Source organism: Aspergillus mulundensis, assembly GCF_003369625.1.
Source record: "Aspergillus mulundensis strain DSM 5745 chromosome Unknown scaffold_10, whole genome shotgun sequence".
NCBI lineage: Eukaryota > Fungi > Ascomycota > Eurotiomycetes > Eurotiales > Aspergillaceae > Aspergillus > Aspergillus mulundensis.
Genome location: NW_020797898.1, coordinates 1,046,732 through 1,065,520, shown reverse-complemented (window position 1 = coordinate 1,065,520; position 18,789 = coordinate 1,046,732). Strand labels below are relative to the sequence as shown.

Sequence of the window (18,789 nt, the reverse complement as noted above, 5' to 3'; positions counted from 1 at the left end):
GTCATCGGCCGAAAAACAAAGGGTTTTTGATATTGATTGTAAAATCTCTAGATCCATCCGCCATAACCCATTTTTATGGTTCCATTTGCAAGGAACCCACGTTTTGTCGGCCGCCAGCACGAATTGCAACAACTTAAAGAATGGACTTCAACACCAAATGGACCCAGAAAGATTGCCATTGCCGAACTAGGTGGGGTCGGAAAGACCCAGGTGGCTCTCGAGCTGGCATATCAAACCCGAGACGATGAACCGAATTGTTCAGTTCTTTGGCTCCCATGTATTAGTCGGGAAGCTGTTGAGCAGGCGTACCTCGCTATTGCGAAGACGCTTGGAATCCATGCCGAACCGAACTTCGTGAAAACCCAGGTCAAGTCCTTTCTTTCCCAGACCAAAGAGCAATGGCTTCTTATCTTCGACAACGCAGATGATATGGATATGTGGACCAGTGAGAAGGATCATGCGTCCGAATCAAAAGACTCGGGAAGATTGTCAGCCTTGAAAGACTTTCTTCTTAGTAGCGACCACGGCCGTATTGTCTTCACCACTCGCAGTCGACAACTCGCTGTGAGAATGGCCGCTCCCTCGAGCTATGTCATACAACTTGTCGAGCCGAATGAGGCGGACAGCATGACCATCCTGCAGAAGTCACTGATCGATAAGAATTTACTTGACGACACGGCGACTGGAATGGCTCTCCTTGAGCAACTGAGCTTCCTCCCATTAGCCATCACTCAGGCTACAGCCTTCATCAATGAAAATGGAATATCACTATGTGACTACTTGGATCTTCTACGTGAACAGGAAGAGGACGTCAGTGACCTCTTGAGCAAGGACTATGATGACGAGGGACGCTATGATAACCTCCAAAATCCAGTGGCCCTAACTTGGCACATCTCATTCAGCCAGGTTCAAAAGCTGAGTGAACTGGCAGCTGACTATCTTTATCTTATGGCGTGTATCAATCCGCGAGCTATCCCGAGAGTCATTTCTTCCCGAACCAGAATCCAAGCTAGCAATGGTCGAGGCCTTGGGTCTTCTTGGCGCTTATTCTTTTATTACTTCTCATCAAGGAGATGGCTCTGTTTCCATCCATCGACTAGTCTTTCTGGCGACTAGGAACTGGCTAAGAAAGGAGCAGAAGCTATCCTCCTATATTGCGAAGGCAGCAAACCGATTCAATCAGGTATTCCCAAGATACGATCACACAAAACGACAGCTGTGGAGGGAATGCCTACCTCATATACTTGAACTGATGGAAGATGATGCGTTTAAGAAGAAACTGAAGAAAGGCTTATATATGGATCTTCTCCGCAGAGTCTCATTTTGCTTATATGAAGACGGCAGGTATCAGGAGGTAGAGCTGCTCACTCGTCACCGAATAGCATTTCTTGAGGATCTGTACGGAGATAATATATGGGAAACTTTGGAATGTATGAGTTTCTTGGCGCATCTGCAACTGCGCCAGGGAAGACTACAAGAAGCAGAGGAGTTTGGTGTTCAGGCCGCACATATTAGCAAAGAGGTACTGGGACCCGATGATATATTGACACTGGGCTGCATGCAAACGTTAGGAGATGTTTATAAGCAACAGGGGGGGCTCGATGAAGCCGAAAAACTGCAGTCAAAAATACTAATTACTCGACGGGAGGTGCTGGGCTCGGACCATTACGATACTTTGGAGAGCATGGGGTACCTCGCGCTGATTTATAGAAACCAGGGACGGTACAGAGAAACAGAAGAGCTGCAAACGCATGTGCTGAAGATTCAGACAGAGGTGCTTGGACTGGAGCACCCATTGACCTTAGCCACGATGCATAATCTAGCATTGGCCTATTACTTTCAGGACCGGTTCAATGAAGCAGGACACGCGATGGAGCAGGCATTCCATACCAGTGAGAAGGTGATAGGCCTGGAACATCCCGATACTCTGAGATCCATGATGAATCTTGGGAGAATCTATATAGCGCAGTCGCGTGCCAAGGATGCAAAGGGGCTGCTTAGACACGCATTGGATATTGCCGGTCATGTCCTAGGCGGAGATCATCCAGATACCTTGATGACAATGTCCCACCTGACAGCATCATACACTTACCAGGCGCGATATCGGGAAGCGGAGGAGCTCGAAGGACTTGTGCTCAAACTTCGCACCAAGACGTTGGGACCAGCACACCCTGACACCTTGGACAGCATGTACTTCCTCGCCGGGACCTGGAGAAACATGGGCAAAATCATTGATGCCATCCATCTGATGGAGGAATATGTCGAGTTCAGCACTCAACGCTGGGGAGTGGACAATCCAGAGATTGTACGGTCAAGGAACGTCCTCGAGCACTGGAAAAGGCTGAACGAGGAAGAAGCGCACTCGTCTGACATTGAGAAGACATCTGCTACTGAAATGCCTCCCGGCATCGGAGACTCTTCTCTCGTACAAGAGACGTCTGATATGGAAACGAGCCCTGACATTGATGACACCCCGGTCGACGATGCTTCTGATATTGAACCCCACGAGGCCAAAGAGACTCCCTTTTGCGAGACAGAATCAAGCCTGGCACTTCGCTTATCACGCGCGTATCCATACCTCCAGGCTATAGGGCTCCCTAGGCCTTACATGACTTCACCACTGGGTGTCCTATATGCAGTGTCCGGAGTTACAACTACCCTTCCCCAGTAAGCCTTTCCCGTAGGGCGAAGGCATCAAAGTCAGTTTCAAGTTCTCGGCAGTGTCACTCTGCGCATTATCTCACTATTTCTTGTCTCCGACTACAGATATACACTTGGGCACGAGCACACTTATCTCTGTTTCGTTTCGCTGCCTCTACTTCTGAACGTGAAGTGGACTTGGAACACTATATTGCGATGTGCAGCAGACCTCTCAATTGCGCTAGGCCTAGAAGTACTAAGATGGCATGCTAATCCATTCTCTGCAAACAAAAACGATGACAAAAGAAATTTCAACAAGAAGGTGGAGACAGTTCGCTTTCCAACATGTCTAATATCCTGAAGGCGAGAATTCCAAGATCAATGTGCTCAAGGATAGCTTTTATGCGACGGGCTCACAGCATCCCCAGCATCCCTCCTGTCCAGTTGGAGCCTGGTACAGCGTTAGCCTCTGGGTTAATCTATCAGTGATAAGTGACAGAATTGACTTACCTCGCCGACAGGACACTCAGGTTTCTTCTCCTGGCAAACGGCAATGCAGACCTCATCGTCAGCGACTGTTTTCTCATGGACGATAGGTTGGCAGCATCCCCAGCAGCCCTGCGATTGTTAGACTTGTTCGAACACGATCCAGATATCGATAGGGGAAGGTGGTTGCGTACCTCACTACCGGTGGGTGCCTCTCCAGAAGGACACTCGGGTTTCGTTTCCTGGCAGACGGCGAGACAGACATCGGTGTCTTCCTCAGTCTCGTCGCGCTTCTCGGTCGTTGTGATAGGTTGGCAGCAGCCCCAGCAGCCCTGGACAGGATAGTTAGTATCACGGACTTTTCGGACAGAGCGCAGAGGTTAATCAAAAGGCATTCTTGAAAGTCATACCTCACCACCAGTGGGAGCCTACACGGATAATCTGTTAGCACTGATGCTTCGACCAAAAGATGGCGAGCGTACCTCTCCAGTGGGACATTCAGGCTTCTCAAGCTTGCATTCAAGGGTGCAGATGTTGCCTTCGTTTTCTTGGACAGGTTGGCAGCAGCCCCAGCAGCCTTCTCCTCCGGTTGGTGCCTGTCGGCAAGTGAATACATTGTCAGTCGGCGATCTGAAATCGAAGTGAAAAGCAATGGGGTCATACCTCGCCAGTAGGGCACTCGGGCTTCTCAAGCTTGCATTCGAGGGTGCAGATGTTTCCTTCGGGTTCCGCCACAGGCTCGCAGCAACCCCAGCAATTTTCCTGACCGGTCGGAGCCTACAATTGTTCTCTTATTAGCAAAAGCCAGGGCAGGTGACAGAGTGGGAAGGAGTGTATACCTCGCCAGTAGGACACTCGGGTTTCTCGGGGCGACAGACGGCAGTGCAGACATCGGTTGCATTTGCGACGTTAATGGGTAGGACGGAGATGGATTGGCAGCAACCCCAGCAGCCCTGATTGACACGCGTTAATAGACTTCCATGCACTGGGAGAAATATGGGTCGTACCTCATTTCCGCTAGCGACCTGGCCAGAGGGACATTCGGGCTTGACGGGGCGACAGACAGTGGTGCAGAAGTTCTGGGGCAGCGCAAAGACCGCGGCCAAGAAGGCGACCAAGGCTAAAACGGAAAAGCGGACCATGTTCATTGATGTTGGGAATGTGAGGTCAGAGGTGCGATGGAGACTAGGGATGGTAATGAAAGAATGGAAACACTGGGGCCCTGGAATGCTGCTCCTGGGACTGAAAGGCCCTTTAAATATTCGAGCCCACAGTCCCTTCCATCCACATCAGTGAGCCTCAAGTGAATGCAGCTGAAGATCAGCGTCCCTGATTCACTGCTCGACCTAATAATATCCAGTCCGCTCCATTGGGTATCCACTCACTCCCAGTATCCACTGGCAGGATTCACTTGTGTTATTCAGTTGCAGCACTCACTCCAAAGGCACAGGCCAGTCCCAGTTCCTAGCTCAGAGACAGGCAAGTCGAAGGGCAAGGTCGAAGAGGCCTGATCTGACATGACATGGACCGAAATCTCCGCTCCGCTCCCATTCAGGACGAACCGAGCGCCATCGCAGCCTTAAAATCCTTCAGGCCTGGCCTTCCCACCAGTCAGATCGTGCAGGGACGCAAGCTGACCTAGAACGCGAATCTGCTTACATGCCAAGCCAGCAGGAGCCTCTTCAGGAGGTTCGTGAGCAGTCTCATATTGTCTAGCTGCATTTCCCCGGACTCTTGCGCAATTCCGATACCTGGCTCATCTCTACCTCGCGGGTAAACACCGCGTTGAGCACGGGGAGTTATGAATACGAGGTCAAACAGGCTTTACTTACAGCAGCGGCGCAGCCACCATCCTTGAGGGTCTGGGATAATGTTTGCTAGACAAGGCCTTTGCAGCCTTATGCCTTGATGGAGGGTCAGCAGCTGAAACCCCTTTCAAGGCCTCATTTCAGCGCCGAGATCGGGCAACCCGTCGCAGGGCTGATGGATCAATAACTTCGGTGATAATCTGCGCACGAGGCCTGGGTCTCACCTCCGCATGGCGTTGAGCTCAGCGAGCAGAGGTACGATTCTTAGAGCTTCCACTAAGAAATATCCTCGGGACCAAATACACTTTGAAGCATGACCCGACAAAGGCGTGCCTTCGAGGCCTGATCTACACCGTTCATTATTCGAGTCTCACTGTTTCAGTCACCGGTCGGCGGTCGCAGGATATTGAATGAAGCAGTTGTAGGTTGATATTATCAGGGATTTGGGATTAGAAACCTGAGATCCAATGATCGAAGATCTTCCTTTGGAGTGTCGCGTCTGGAGCAGTGGCTCGTTTCGCTGATGGGTCCGTAGGTGTCCACCCTCAATCCGATCCTGAAACATTTCGGATACAAGGGTCTCACTGTCCCACGTGTACGGAGGACTAAATTGATAAATGCGCAAAAACTCCACTTATAGTGTAATACTATGTATTTGCTTAGTATTTTACTAGTAAAAAATTAAATATATTATAACTTACTTAATTTTATTATATAACTACTTATTTTAAGTATTATAAAAAGGTGCAAGCCAACACTTGGGTAAAATAAAAATACTTAAATATTTAAATACCTAAACACCCGCAGTGTAGTGTTCCTTAACTAATTATATAAAAATAAAAAAAATTCTTAATTTAAGTTAATTAAATTCTCCGCCTTTCCCTTTTCTAGGTTTAAGTTAATTAAATTTTTTATATTATTTATAATAAGCCCTTTTTATATAGGTCCGCGGGCAGCTTATTTTTAATAATAATTTTAAAATTAATTAAAAGTAGTTTATAATCTTATTTTTTAATAATTATTTTATATAATGCATGTAAAAGTATTATCTAACTATTTATAATTAGTATAATACCTATTAAATATATTAAAAAGGTAAATATATTTTATAAAAAAATAAAAACCACTTAAATATTAATAATACTTATATAAAATACTTATTTTTTCCCCCTGGGAAGTAATTAAAAGGGTGTTTATATATAAATCTTAATATAATATTATTTAATTAGGCCTTATATTATTATATATAATAGTTATTAACCTACCTAAACAGGCTATTAACTATTTTTATATATAATTATAATAAAACTAGGCTAACTTTTAATTTTTAATAAAAAGTTTTAAAGGCTAACCCGCGGGAGTTTATTAAAAAATATACTTAAAAATAATACTTAAATTTATTTTTAGTTAAGCTAGCTTAATACTAAAATAAGTAATAAATTTAAAAATTATTATATATTAAATAGCCTTAAAGGTCTTATACAAGACCTTTTAAAAGCTATTATTAGTATATAAAGTTATTAGCTAATATTTAACTAGTGTAAGGTATAAGGTATTTAGTATTTTATAAAGCTTAAAGGGCGGAGGCAAAGAGCTAAAAAAAAAAAAAAATTATATATTAGTTTTTAGTAATATTATATATTAAAATAACCTTAAAAATTTTATACAAGACCTTTAAAAGCTATTACTAGCGTATAAAGCTATTAATAAGTGTTTTAAAGTAATTAAAAGGGGAGAAAAAAGGTTACTTACTAATTTTTAATAATATAATATACTAAAAATAGCTTTACTTAGCTATTTTTATACAAGAAGGCCTTATAAAGGCTATTACTAGTATATAAAAGGTTAGCTAATACCTTTTTAAAATAGGAAATAAAAGGTAAAGGGCCAAATATATGCTATTATATTAATAATAATTAAAAAAAAAAANTAGCCTTTATATAAAGGCTAAATAACTCCTGGCCTTTATATAAAGGCTAAAATTAAGCCTAAAGTTATAAATTTTACTAGTAACTTAAATATTAAGTATTCCGCAGGGCAAGGTATGTAAAAAAAAAGATTTTTATATAATACTAATTATTTTTAAAGGTAAGTAGTTTAAAAAATAACTTTTAATACCTAAATAATAATACTATAAACTTAAACTTGCCTTTATATAAAGGCCTGGAATTTATATATAAAGGTAAGTTTAAGTTTATAGTATTATTATTTAGCCTTTATATAAAGGTAAAATTAAGCCTAAAGTTATAAATTTTACTAGTAATTTAAATACTAAGTGTTTTACAAGCCTATTAAAGCTTTATTAATAAAATTTATAATTTTAGGCTTAATTTTACCTTTATATAAAGGTAAGTTTAGGTTTATAGTACTATTATCCAGGCACTAAGGCTAAAATTAAGCTTAAAGTTATAAATTTTATTAGTAACTTAAATACTAAGTATTTTACAAGCCTATTAAAGCTTTACTAGGCTATACTTACCTTTATATAAGGTTATACTTGCCTTTATATAAAGGCTGCACTTACTTTTATACACTTTATATATATAAAAACTATACTTATAACTTTAGGCTTAATTTTACCTTTATATAAAGGCCTAGATAGTGGTACTATAAACCTAAACTTACCTTTATATAAAAATAAAATTAAGCTTAAAATTATAAATTTACTAGTAACTTAAATACTAAGTATTTTATATTACAAGCTTTATATAAAAACCCTAAGCCTAACTTTTTAAAGCAGGCATTTAACCCTTTATATAAAAATAAAAGGCGGAACCCTGGAATAATAGTTAAAATAAATAGTAATTTTATTAATTTATATAATAAGTAAAATTAACAAGGTATTAAGGCTTTTATACAGGATATTAAAAATAGTAAAGCAAGTAAAATTAATAAGGTGTTAAGGCCTTTATATAGTATATTAAAAATAATAAAGTAAGTAAAATTAATAAAGTGTTAAGGCCTTTATACAGGATAAATTAATAAGGTATTAAGGCCTTTATATAATATATTAAAAATAGTAAAGCAAGTAAAATTAACAAGGTATTAAGGCCTTTATATAAAATAAATTTTTTTTTTAAATAAAAATCCTAAATTTTATAAAGCGCTTAATATCCTTAGGTTAAATTTAATAGTACCTTTTTATATAATAAGCAATACTATTATTTTCCTGCTTTTTTTATATAAAAAGCTTGGCTAAATTAAAAAGGCTAGTTTTTTTTTTTTTTTAATAGCCTGTTTTTTAGTATTTTTTAAAAAAAAGACTAAATACTTTTTAAAAGCTAGTTTTTCCTTAATCTTAGGGCCTTATATAAAAGCTAGTTTTATTTTAATTTATAGCTTTTATATAGCTGCCTTTTTTTTAAGCTTAGGCTTTGCCTTAACCTTTAACTTTTATATAACTAGTTTTATCTTAATTTTTAGCTTCTATATAACTACCTTTTTTTTAGTAAACTTTTTAGGGGGTGTTTAATCTAGCTTTAGTGTAAACTTAATAATATTTTTTATAATAATCATATAAATTAAATAATTCTTCTTGCCTAAAACCTTATATTAATTAAAAATAGTAACCACTTTTTATATTTTATTATTTAATTACTAAAGGTAGACCAGGTATAGCTGGGATTAAATTATAGTAATAAGGTATAGGTTATTCTTATTTTAAAATTTATATATATTTTTTTTTATTTTTTAGATTAAGCAGGCCCTAATAAAATCCTTATATAAAATAACTATATAAAAATAAATTTATATAAAGTAAATATTTAAAAAAAGTAGTTAATTAAATTAATAAAATTAAACCTTAAAAATTAATTTAATATATTAATAAAATTACAGGACAAAGGCTTTTAAATTTTATAAATTTTTTTTTATATAAAAAAATAAAATTTAACCTTACAAGAAGTTCCCTATATTAAAATTTAAGTTATATAAGTAATAAACTTTTATTAGTAATCCTTTGCTTCTCCTGTATAATTAAAATACTAAAAGTATTTAAAAAACTTCTTTTTTAATAATAAAAAAGCAGGGGCAAAGACCTGGAGGGCTTTTTAAAAAAAGGCAGGAGGTATATTATTATTATTTTTAATTAAAATAATCTTTTTACTAGGGGGAGCCAGGTTCCCTGTATAAGGCTAGGGGTTTATATAATACTAAGGGTTTATATAAAGTTATAAAAAGGGTAAAGGCTTATTATAAGTAAGGTATAATTTATAGCTTAATATATTATTATAAGGCTGTTTAGTTATAAGGTAAAATTTTAATAAAGGTATTTTAAAAGGTTATATATAAAAAGGTTTTTTTTATTAAAATAAAATAAGTTTTTATATTTTTATATAATAACCCATAAATAGGGTTAACTAAGTTAAGTAAGTATATTATTATTTTTACCAGGCTTTTTATTATACTTTACCTTTTTTATCCTATTTAAAATAAACTATAAATCCTAGTTAAATATATTAGTAGGCTTTTTTAAAAGCTTAAGCTTAGGCTTAAGCTTATTTTTAATATAAGCTTTAAGCTTAGTTTAAAGGGTAAGATATATTATATAAAAGGGGATAAATAAGTAGTTATTATTATTTTTAGCACTTTTTAAAGGGCTTTTAAAATTAAAGCTAAGCTTTAAAAGCTTTATATAAGTCTAAGTATAAGTTTTAGCTAGTAAATACTTATTAAAATCTAGTATATAAAAATTAGTTAAAATTAAATTATATTTAAAATAATACTTACCCCAGGCCTATATATCCTTTTATAATAATTTAAAAAGCTTTAAATTAAACTTAATATTATGGTTTTATATACTAGTTACTAGGTAGTAATAGTTTATAAAAAACTTGCTAATAATAAGGTGTGGCTAGTTTTATTACTTATAAATAAAATAGTTATTTTAGGTTTATACAAAGAATATAATCTAGATTAAGATAATAGGCATGTAAATTATATATAAAATAATTTAATTAGCTAAAATATTTTTAAAAAAGTGCCTATTTTATACAAGGGTTTAAAAGTATACTTATTAATATAATTAATATAAAATTAAAGTTACTATATAAAAACTTACTTAATATTAAAAAAGTAAACTCTTAGTTAACTACCCTTATTAAGCCTTAATTTACTAGTTTATAGTACTAGTTTTATATAAATAATAATTTTTAATAAAAATTTTAAAATAATATAACTACTAGAGCTTGTGCTAGGCCTTAACTAAAAAAATTATTTTCCCTTTTTAATTAAATTATATAAAGCAAGGCTGCCTTAAAATAACTTTAAGTATATTTAAAAATTACCTAAGTATACTTACAGCTATATAAGAGCTAATACCTATATAAACTTAAATAATATATTAAAAGTAAGTATTAATAGCTGCATAAATCTTAATATTATATAAAGCTAGCTTAAAATAATTATTAATAAATTAAATAAAATTTAGCCTAGGTATAATATAAGTACCCTAGTAATACTAAAAATTATATAAGTATTTTTATATAGCCTTAGGTGCTAGTTTTTTATATATTAAAAAAAGCTAATTTTTATATAAAGTTAGTAGTAAAAAAAGGTTATAAAAATAATATATATTTTAAGTTACCTATACCTTTTAATTAATAATCCCTTACTTTAAAAATAACTTACTAGTATACTTTATTTATAATTTTTAATTTAGCTAGATTTAAGCTTTATATAAAAAGTTTTTATAACCTTATTTACCTTTTTTTTATTAAGAATTAAATTCTAGGTTTAATATAGTATTTTAAACTTTATATAAATATATTTTAGTGTACAAGCCTAAATTTTAAACCCTTTAAAATATAAAACCTTAAAAATATTAACTTTACCAAGGCTAACTTAATATATTAAAACTTTAATTTAAGTATAAAGGGCTAAGTTATTACTTAAAAATATAATATTACTTAAAAATATATTTTATTTAATCCCTAGTTATAAAGGCGTATTTAAATTATATATTTATTAACTTTAAAATAGTGCTTGTGCTTTAGGTATAAAATAATATTATTAATATAAAAACTAGTTATAAAAAGATTTTTAATTTTTTTTTAATAAAAATTAAGATTAATAGGTGGCCGACCTATTATAAAGGCTTTAAAAATTATATAATAACCTAGCTATACTAAAGGTAAAATTTTTTTTTAAGGGGTGGATAAAAAGTGGTAAGTAAAGCGGTATATAGTATTTACACAAAGCGGAGTTTTTGCGCGTTTGTCGATTTAGTCCTCCGTACACGTGAAGTATACAAACATCCTCAGAGCCTTGAAAACCTGAAACATCATTGACTGAACCGTGCTAATTGAATATCGATCAGGTACTCAGCATATCCTTGTGGCGCCCCTCTACTTACTTCTCCGCATACAGACTAACTGCGTGGTAAATACCTTTGTGGTGAGATTTAATGCCCTGTTTTGTGTGTACAAGAAAGACGGCGATAATAGTATCGTCTCTTATATACTTCTTAGCTGGAGAAGCACAGACCAAAGAAATCAAGACAGATTGCAGACCGCACATATATAGGTGAAGATACAATCACGAACACGACGGAACGGAAACATGTCAACATCAAATATATATATATACATACATAGCTGTACACTGAGGAGATACAACATAACCAAAAAAACCAAATAAATCAAAGAGCTTTGTAGGCCAGAAGGAACAAGATCTGCCAAGCCAAGTCGTAGCTACAGTCATTTCCATGTAGCTTCTTATCGAACAACTCGAAACTCAGTGGTAGTATGCTCCCTGGTCCAGTGCTAGCGGAGTCCTGTCCGGCCAAAGCAGAAGGATGCCGCTCTTTGCGGCTGCGGCGTCGGCGGGATTGACAAGAATGCGGTGCGTTTGGAGTAGATCAATCTGGCTGTTCGTCCAGAACCTGCATCCAACGCCATCCGAGTCAAATTCATACTTGTGACGGTTGTTCTGAAGCAGGAGGTTGTAAACGTCCTTAACCTTGAGGTTTGCAGAAACTTGGAGGTCGAACCGAGTCTGAGCATCGTAGGAGCAGACATATGGCAATTCCGAAACGACTAGGATGGCCTTTGATCCACCAAGAAGAACAGTACTTTGAACAGAGTAGCTTGGTTGGCAATCAATACGGACAGAGCTTCTGTCCGATGTCACCAGATAGAGACACCAATGATTGGTGCCTGCTTTCTTGCCATGTGGAGCAGTGATAATTCCCCGTACCGGCAACTCCAGCATTTGCGCCTGTCGAGCCTTTGGCACAAAGTGGATGGGCTGGAAGGTGGACATCTTGCTGTTCTCTCAATGCTTATATACATTAGTGCCTCAGCAAATTATCACTTCGACCTTGTACTTACTGTCAGGTTGTAGGCAAGGATTAGCGCCGACGACTTTGCACACAATAGAAAGGCAGGAAAACTGCGGATTGACTTTGGGCTCGAGTCGATAGTTGGAGGACCGGAGGACCTTTGCCACATATTTATCATTTCTCTTGCCGCCCAGCTAGAGCTATTTGACAGGACACAGCACGCATCGGGGAAAGCTAGAATCCTTCTAAATCCTTCTGAAAGCTCCGGAACGACTTGCCATTGCCCAGGGGTAGTCACGATTCGATGTTGGTGTTTTCTGGCCAACCGCGCGCGTATACGTCCTCCCAGGGAGAGGGTACATGAAGAACGTCAACCTCATCCAATGCTTCGGAGCTTCTCCCAGTGTAACCGGCCCCTGCGGGCGATCCTGAAGGTTTCCGCAGGATCGGTTATTCTAAAATAAGATGGCGAGATATGGCATGCTCCAAAGGCAGAATGAAGCAAGGGGCTCCAACCAACGGTCGAACAGAGCCTCGCGGTAGAGAGGCAGTGAGGCACAAGATTGGGCAGGTGCTACCGTATAGTAGCTTCTGTACCGGCGGCGAAGTAACCGCCGAGAACCATAGAAGTCAAGGACGACGCGTGGTCTTATCCTAGGAAGTCCTGTTCCGACTGAAGTGTTTCATCCGCTGCCAGATGCGTTGGGTTGCATGTGAGACGCTGCCTAGGGACTTGGCAGTGAATCCTTGGCGCTGGCGCCACGGTACCCAGGTCACGTGGCGAGTCAGAATAAGGAGAATGCGAGTCTTTGACTCACCCGCCCCGTCTTTCTGCTAGCATCGACGTCTCGAGCCCGAGTGCCGCTATCCACTAACATGGAGCGCGTCATGTCCCCGTATACTGATGTACGTCGGCCGTGGTAATATTGAATGACGAGACACTAACAAGCCCCGTGGATAGCCAGCGAGTCGAGCTGCAGATGGCACATTTCCCTTAGATCAGACTGACGTCCATACCCTCTCCAACGAATCCCTTGCCGGGCTTCTCTACTCCTCCCCTGCACTTTATGACCTTGGTCAAACGACTGTTGTGCGGCTGTCAAAGACTCTAGCCATGAAAGGTGGAGGAAATGTCCTCCCTAGCGAGGCGGCAGTGATGCACGTTGCTGCTGAGGCTGGCATCCGAACCCCACGCGTTCATCGATCTTGGCAGGTAGACGACGACACTAAATATTTTGGGACCATGGGCTATATTGTCATGGATTACATCGATGGTCAGCCGCTCGATAGCTGCTGGGAAGGCCTGAGCAACGAGCGGAAGTTGAAAGTAGCGAATCAGGTCGTGAAAATGATATCGAAGTTGCAATCTGTCAAGCTACCACGCCCAGGGCCGATCGGTGGCGGGCCCTGTCGTGGCCAATTCTTCACTCACTATACCGCTGGTCCTTTCGGAGATACGTCTGAGATGCAAGAGTGGTTCAATCACAAGCTTGAAATCGCCAAAGCCTGGAACAAGGCGCCAAACGACATACCCGATTTCAAATTTGAGGAGTTTGTCCTTACCCATCAGGACGTAAGTCCCCGGAATCTTATCTTAGACGCCGATGGACAGGTGTGGTTGGTTGATTGGGCTGATGCTGGCGCGTACCCCCGCGCATTTGAGACCGCCGCCATATCCTCCCAATCCAGCTTTCCCGACTTCAACAACATGGTGGTATCCCGTTTACCGCGTTATCAACAAGAGGAGGAGCAATTACATTCCATCGAATACGTTCTCTCTGTTGCCCCATTGGCGTAACACCCAAGGCTGATTACCCTTTCCTTTGCCGGAGTACCTCAGCGGCTCGGGCAGCGTTTCATTGTTCTCCGCTCATCCAATCAAAAGAAACCTGCAGGCGCTGACCGCGCCACAGGGGCACATCTCAAGTGTCATAGCCAGTTGTCTTTCACTTCCCTAGCGAGGTTTGGGCTGCTGACTCACTGCACAGGGGCTAACCAAACCACCCCAGCGCTTACGTCATGAATCCCCCACTTCCTCCCAGCCCCTAGTCCTGGCTAGATTGGCTTTGCTTCAATCTTCTGTCCCCCTGGCATACATGTTACCTTTCCTACCGACTCCTTTCGCTTGAATTGCATTTTCAAGATGTCTCCTTTTCGGCCAGTCCACTTCATCCCCCAAAGCCGCAAGGAGCAGATCCTCTCTCTACGCATCGACCGCATCGTGACTGGACCACATGCCCAAGACGCAGGAACCAACCACTGGTGTTTCTACCTCGCCGTTTCGAAATCCCCTGCAGCATCAACCAGATGGATCAAAATAGACTGCCTCCCTAGCTACGTCGAGCCAAGTACAATTCTGCCCGGCGGCTCAAAAGCGAATCTGATTATATCGGAACTTGAGCCGTCAACTATGCCAGACATCGAGCCCACATTTACGCTAGACCTCCCGTCGGGTTCAAACATCACGGTGAACGATATCCATGATCTACTCGTTGACAACGGTCGGCATAAATATGAATTTGATTCTCAAGGCGTGGGGTGCAGGTTCTGGGTTACAGAGCAGCTTGGACTTTTCTATGAGCATGCGATTCTGGGCGATAAAGCACAGGTTGAGGCTGTTAAGGCTGCGATCAAGAGGTTGTGGCCTGAGCAGACGGCGCTGGAGCTTGACCGGGGGGCTTATTATGAGTAGGCATCGACGGCGTATGAATCATGACTTGATCTTCATCTTCTTCATGTCCAGAAATTTCGACGCCTAATCAACCTCCGGCCAGCAATCACTGATACTCCCATCTTCCTTCACAGAAATGACAACACTGCCCTCCCCACTAAGTGGATTCCCCTCCCAAAGCACAAAGTCCCCTTTATACCCTTCTCCATCACCCTCGGCTTTGGAGCTTAAACCCAAGATCTCGTCAAAATTCGTCGAAACAAGCCTAATAGCCTCTGTATCGTCAAGTCCAGCAAACTTCCCCGCCCATCTAGCTTCCCGTGCAAGACCATGAATCTTCGAATCGTCCTTCGCTGCGAGTCCGAGTAGCACACCAGCGTCGAGTAGTATCTTCGCCGGACTATCGGACAGTGGTGGGCCTGGTAGTGTGTCTTTCTTCTCCCATGTATCTGGTGCACCGCGGTTGCCGGTTAGAATTACGGGGATGTCGGCGTCGGCGAGGGGTTTCGCGAGCTGTAAGTGTACAATCAGTATTTGATCAAGGCAGGAAATTTACGAGGCTCAATTGGCATCTTACCAGTGCCGCGCCGTGGCCACCGTAGATGACCAGGTTCACGCGCGGGAAGTCACGTTTGATCAGGATGAGTTGGGCGATGTCGTCCTTGGTAGTTACAAGAGAAGGGAGTCAGCAACTCAGTACCTTTCGGAAGGAATGCTGTAGCTTGAGCGCAAATGTACTCACCGGATTATAAGCCTGCACAACCACAGGGAGAGATTCATTCGCGGCTCGAATGAAAACATCATCTCCTTCACCCTTGTTTCCCTGTTCCAGGACGCGGCGGATTGTCTCGATCCCAGAACCCACTGTGGGTGTATGGTCATCTTTCGACAAGAGACATATTAGCCGCAATTTCCTGCATTAATCTCCCTGACACAAACGCACCTTTAGCACCCTGCCCAATACTAAAGTGCAGTGCAACCTCATCCCTCCAGACGCCGCCGTCCAAAAGCGTCTCCCCCGGCCCTGTCCGTATCCCCACACTAACACCCTGCAGCACACCACTTCCATGCGGCGGCGTAACTGCCTTTGTGGCGCCGCCAATGCGTGCGCGACCAAATGCTTTGCCTTTACCGTGTAGGTGGACGCCGTATTTCGCGAAGTGTACAGCCTCAATTCCAGATTTTGACGTGCCGTCTCCAGTTGATGGTTCAGAGGGGATATCCTGGATACCTAGGTTATTGCCGAAGGCGATGAGGCCGGGCGTTATGTATCCGTTTTGCAGTGGGATCTCGGTGTCGTTGTTTGAACTTTGCAGATTGGACTGTGAGAGGCAGGTTAACTTTGAACCGAGACAGGGGACCTTGTTGGCTTCAAGGACAAGAACAAGCTCTGAGTGCTCGTTGTTGGGGTCAAGACCTGGGACATCGAGTAGGGCTTCCTTGATACCGGTGAAGACTACTGTTCCCTTCGCCGCTCCTTCCTGGATGCGTTTGCAGACTTCGCCTCTCTCCTCGGCTTTCATGAGCGGACGGGTAGCGGGTGCTTGTTGTCTAATGTCCAAGGAGCCCTGAGGTTCGCGGTATGTAGGCTCAAGCTGCTTGGAAATTTCCTTTAAATCTTTCCTCAGCAGGGGCCTTCCATCGATGAAAACTTCCACAGCCGTCGCGCCAACCTGAAGCGGATGACTATCCCAAATGACGAGATCGGCATCGTAGCCTAAACGCATGTACCCGATCCGGTGGCCTTGCTGCATAGATTCAGCTGGGATTGATGTTACGGATTGCAGGGCTGCGTCAGTCAGTAGGCCGTAGGAGTGTGCGACTGATGCTTGGTCACTGAGGGCGCGCTTGTTAGTAGCGATGAAAACTGGACAGGGGCGGGTCCCATAACGTACAGGAGGTATTTCGCGTAGTCGCTTTCGCCGGTGTGATCCTAGAACGCTTGTTAATTGTGTATTGGGATATGCTGTCGGACGGAGATGTATACTGATTTCAGCGCAACCCTGACTCCATGCTCATGGAGTATCTTCGGCGCTTGAAGGCTAGCATCGTATGCTTCAGCCTTGTACAGCGCGCTGTCAGCAAATGTGGCAATAGTGACATTACTGTATCGGGTCAGCATTCAAAAATAGCCGCACAAATGAAGTCACTGGCAACTCACGGCTCCAACCTCTTCAATAGCTCCGGCACCTGCCACGCCTCCAAGGCATGATGGAACGCCCTCGGATGGACCCCAAACTCATGCAGGACAGAAAGCATCGTCTCCAAATCTTCAGGCGTGTAGCAGTGGACATTGAGATTGATCTCACCCCTCAAAAGCGCAAGGAACGTCTCCAAGTCGAAGGAATCCGGCCGTGGCCCTTCACGTTCAACGAAAGCTGATACTTGATCTCTTTGCCTCAGCCTGAACCTGAACTCACTGCCTTCACCTTGTAGTTTCGACGCCGCTGCGCACCAAGCCTCTTGCTTCTCAAGTAGCTCCTTTGCCTTGTTCAGTTCCTTTCTTAGCAGCCACGCAAGACCCATTCTCGTATGCCCATACACCCGTCGCGGATTTTCACCGCACGCCATCTTGAGATATCGCTGGCGCTGAGATTCCTGAATTCCGTCTTCCAGTAATAACTCGTCAATGACTGGTTCGGCGGCTGCGCCGGGGTAAGGAAGGTTTTTGACTGGATACGCCTGGCCGCCGACGATGTTCGCTGAGCCCGGTAGGACGAGCGAGGACGTCACGCCGCCGGACGCAATGAGCTTAATTGCTGGGTCGGAGGGCGTGAATCCGTCTGTGGCCCGCACGAAGGGTGTAATGGGTCCTAGGAGCGGGCGCTCATTTGCATCGCTTGTTGCGCTGAGAGATGGGAAGGGGAGGAGGGCGTGGTGAGAGTGTAGGTCGACTAGCCCGGGAGTTACGTGCTTTCCATGCACGTTTATGATCTCAGCATCCTCGGGCAGGGAGTTGTTGCTGTTGGTAGGGGTAACAGAGCGGACGACTCCAGCGTCGAATACGATGTCGACGGAGTATGGAAGAGTCGTCTCACCGTCGAAGAGAGTCGCATTCTGGATTGCAATGGGTGTCTTTTGACCACTGACTGCATTCCATCGTGGATTGTGTCTGTCCGCAGACGGGGCCGTTTCTCCCTTCGGATGGTTCACAGTTTCGTAGCACTGCTGCAGTCCCTCATATAAAACCCTCTCCGCCGTCAAATCCGTCGATAATGTAAAGTTGCTGGACAAGGGTACTCCATTGATCAAGAACAGTATTCCCGCACAAAGGGCCGTCCAAATCAGCACCCTCCATCGCCGTAACGCGTGTCGAGCGCGCCGGTGACCTGATGTTTCGAATCGCCTTGCCGAATGCGCATAAAAGTCGCTCTTGCCGTCCATCATGCCGTAGGGCAAACCAAGCATTGCGAAGAAGTCTTATCTCCCGCAACCAGAGTTCTCCGTCTTGGCTTGTCAAGTTGAAGGTGGGAATGCGCTTATCTTGACCATCAGGTCTGCTGACCCCAACGCCAGGGGATTGGATAAGCACGTCTACGCTTGCGTGACCGGCGCCCGAAAAGGCGTCAATTTATCGTCCAATCACTGCAACGCCGAAATGCAACTACCCCTGCTCGACTGTTAGGGTGTGGCGCCTTAGGCTCGTTTTGGCTTTGATCTGGGTTCTGACAGCGTTGCAGCGCCCCGTAAGTGGAAGATTCACCCTGCAGGTTGCTTATCGGGAGAACATACTGACAACTAGAGCTTGCGTGGGAACAGGCCCAGATAAACATCCAAAGGCGTTCATCACACAATGGGTCGTGAAATTGCAGAATATGGCGCCAGAGGCGGCCGGAAAATTCGGTACTTGCATTGAAGCAATGGCGCGGGTAGGCAGACGTCTGCTCTTCTTTGGCATACGCCCG

General features: G+C 42.1%; 6 protein-coding genes across 6 annotated transcripts; 3 read left to right on the top strand and 3 right to left on the bottom strand.

Moving 5' to 3' along the window:
- Positions 1 to 75: 75 nt before the first annotated feature.
- Positions 76 to 2,671, top strand: DSM5745_08737 (uncharacterized protein; the record flags this gene model as incomplete). Its single annotated transcript, XM_026750753.1, has 2 exons — positions 76 to 873; positions 932 to 2,671. 2 exons carry the CDS (start codon positions 76 to 78, stop codon positions 2,669 to 2,671), a joined length of 2,538 nt encoding a protein of 845 aa, XP_026600766.1.
- A 369-nt stretch (positions 2,672 to 3,040) lies between these two features.
- Positions 3,041 to 4,268, bottom strand: DSM5745_08736 (uncharacterized protein; the record flags this gene model as incomplete). The annotated part of the gene is made up of 8 exons (XM_026750752.1): positions 3,041 to 3,091; positions 3,151 to 3,258; positions 3,321 to 3,458; positions 3,537 to 3,554; positions 3,609 to 3,722; positions 3,790 to 3,903; positions 3,966 to 4,079; positions 4,134 to 4,268. The coding sequence occupies 8 exons, from the start codon at positions 4,266 to 4,268 to the stop codon at positions 3,041 to 3,043; spliced, it is 792 nt and encodes a 263-aa protein (XP_026600765.1).
- A 7,398-nt stretch (positions 4,269 to 11,666) lies between these two features.
- DSM5745_08735 (uncharacterized protein) lies at positions 11,667 to 12,103 on the bottom strand (the record flags this gene model as incomplete). Its single annotated transcript, XM_026750751.1, has 2 exons — positions 11,667 to 12,003; positions 12,063 to 12,103. The coding sequence occupies 2 exons, from the start codon at positions 12,101 to 12,103 to the stop codon at positions 11,667 to 11,669; spliced, it is 378 nt and encodes a 125-aa protein (XP_026600764.1).
- A 986-nt stretch (positions 12,104 to 13,089) lies between these two features.
- Positions 13,090 to 14,011, top strand: DSM5745_08734 (uncharacterized protein; the record flags this gene model as incomplete). Its single annotated transcript, XM_026750750.1, has 2 exons — positions 13,090 to 13,119; positions 13,175 to 14,011. The coding sequence occupies 2 exons, from the start codon at positions 13,090 to 13,092 to the stop codon at positions 14,009 to 14,011; spliced, it is 867 nt and encodes a 288-aa protein (XP_026600763.1).
- A 345-nt stretch (positions 14,012 to 14,356) lies between these two features.
- Positions 14,357 to 14,905, top strand: DSM5745_08733 (uncharacterized protein; the record flags this gene model as incomplete). The annotated part of the gene is made up of 1 exon (XM_026750749.1): positions 14,357 to 14,905. The coding sequence occupies one exon, from the start codon at positions 14,357 to 14,359 to the stop codon at positions 14,903 to 14,905; it is 549 nt and encodes a 182-aa protein (XP_026600762.1).
- Positions 14,906 to 14,968: 63 nt separating this feature from the next.
- DSM5745_08732 (uncharacterized protein) lies at positions 14,969 to 18,292 on the bottom strand (the record flags this gene model as incomplete). The annotated part of the gene is made up of 7 exons (XM_026750748.1): positions 14,969 to 15,397; positions 15,462 to 15,545; positions 15,627 to 15,748; positions 15,828 to 16,720; positions 16,780 to 16,817; positions 16,872 to 16,989; positions 17,046 to 18,292. 7 exons carry the CDS (start codon positions 18,290 to 18,292, stop codon positions 14,969 to 14,971), a joined length of 2,931 nt encoding a protein of 976 aa, XP_026600761.1.
- Between the last annotated feature and the right edge of the window lie 497 nt (positions 18,293 to 18,789).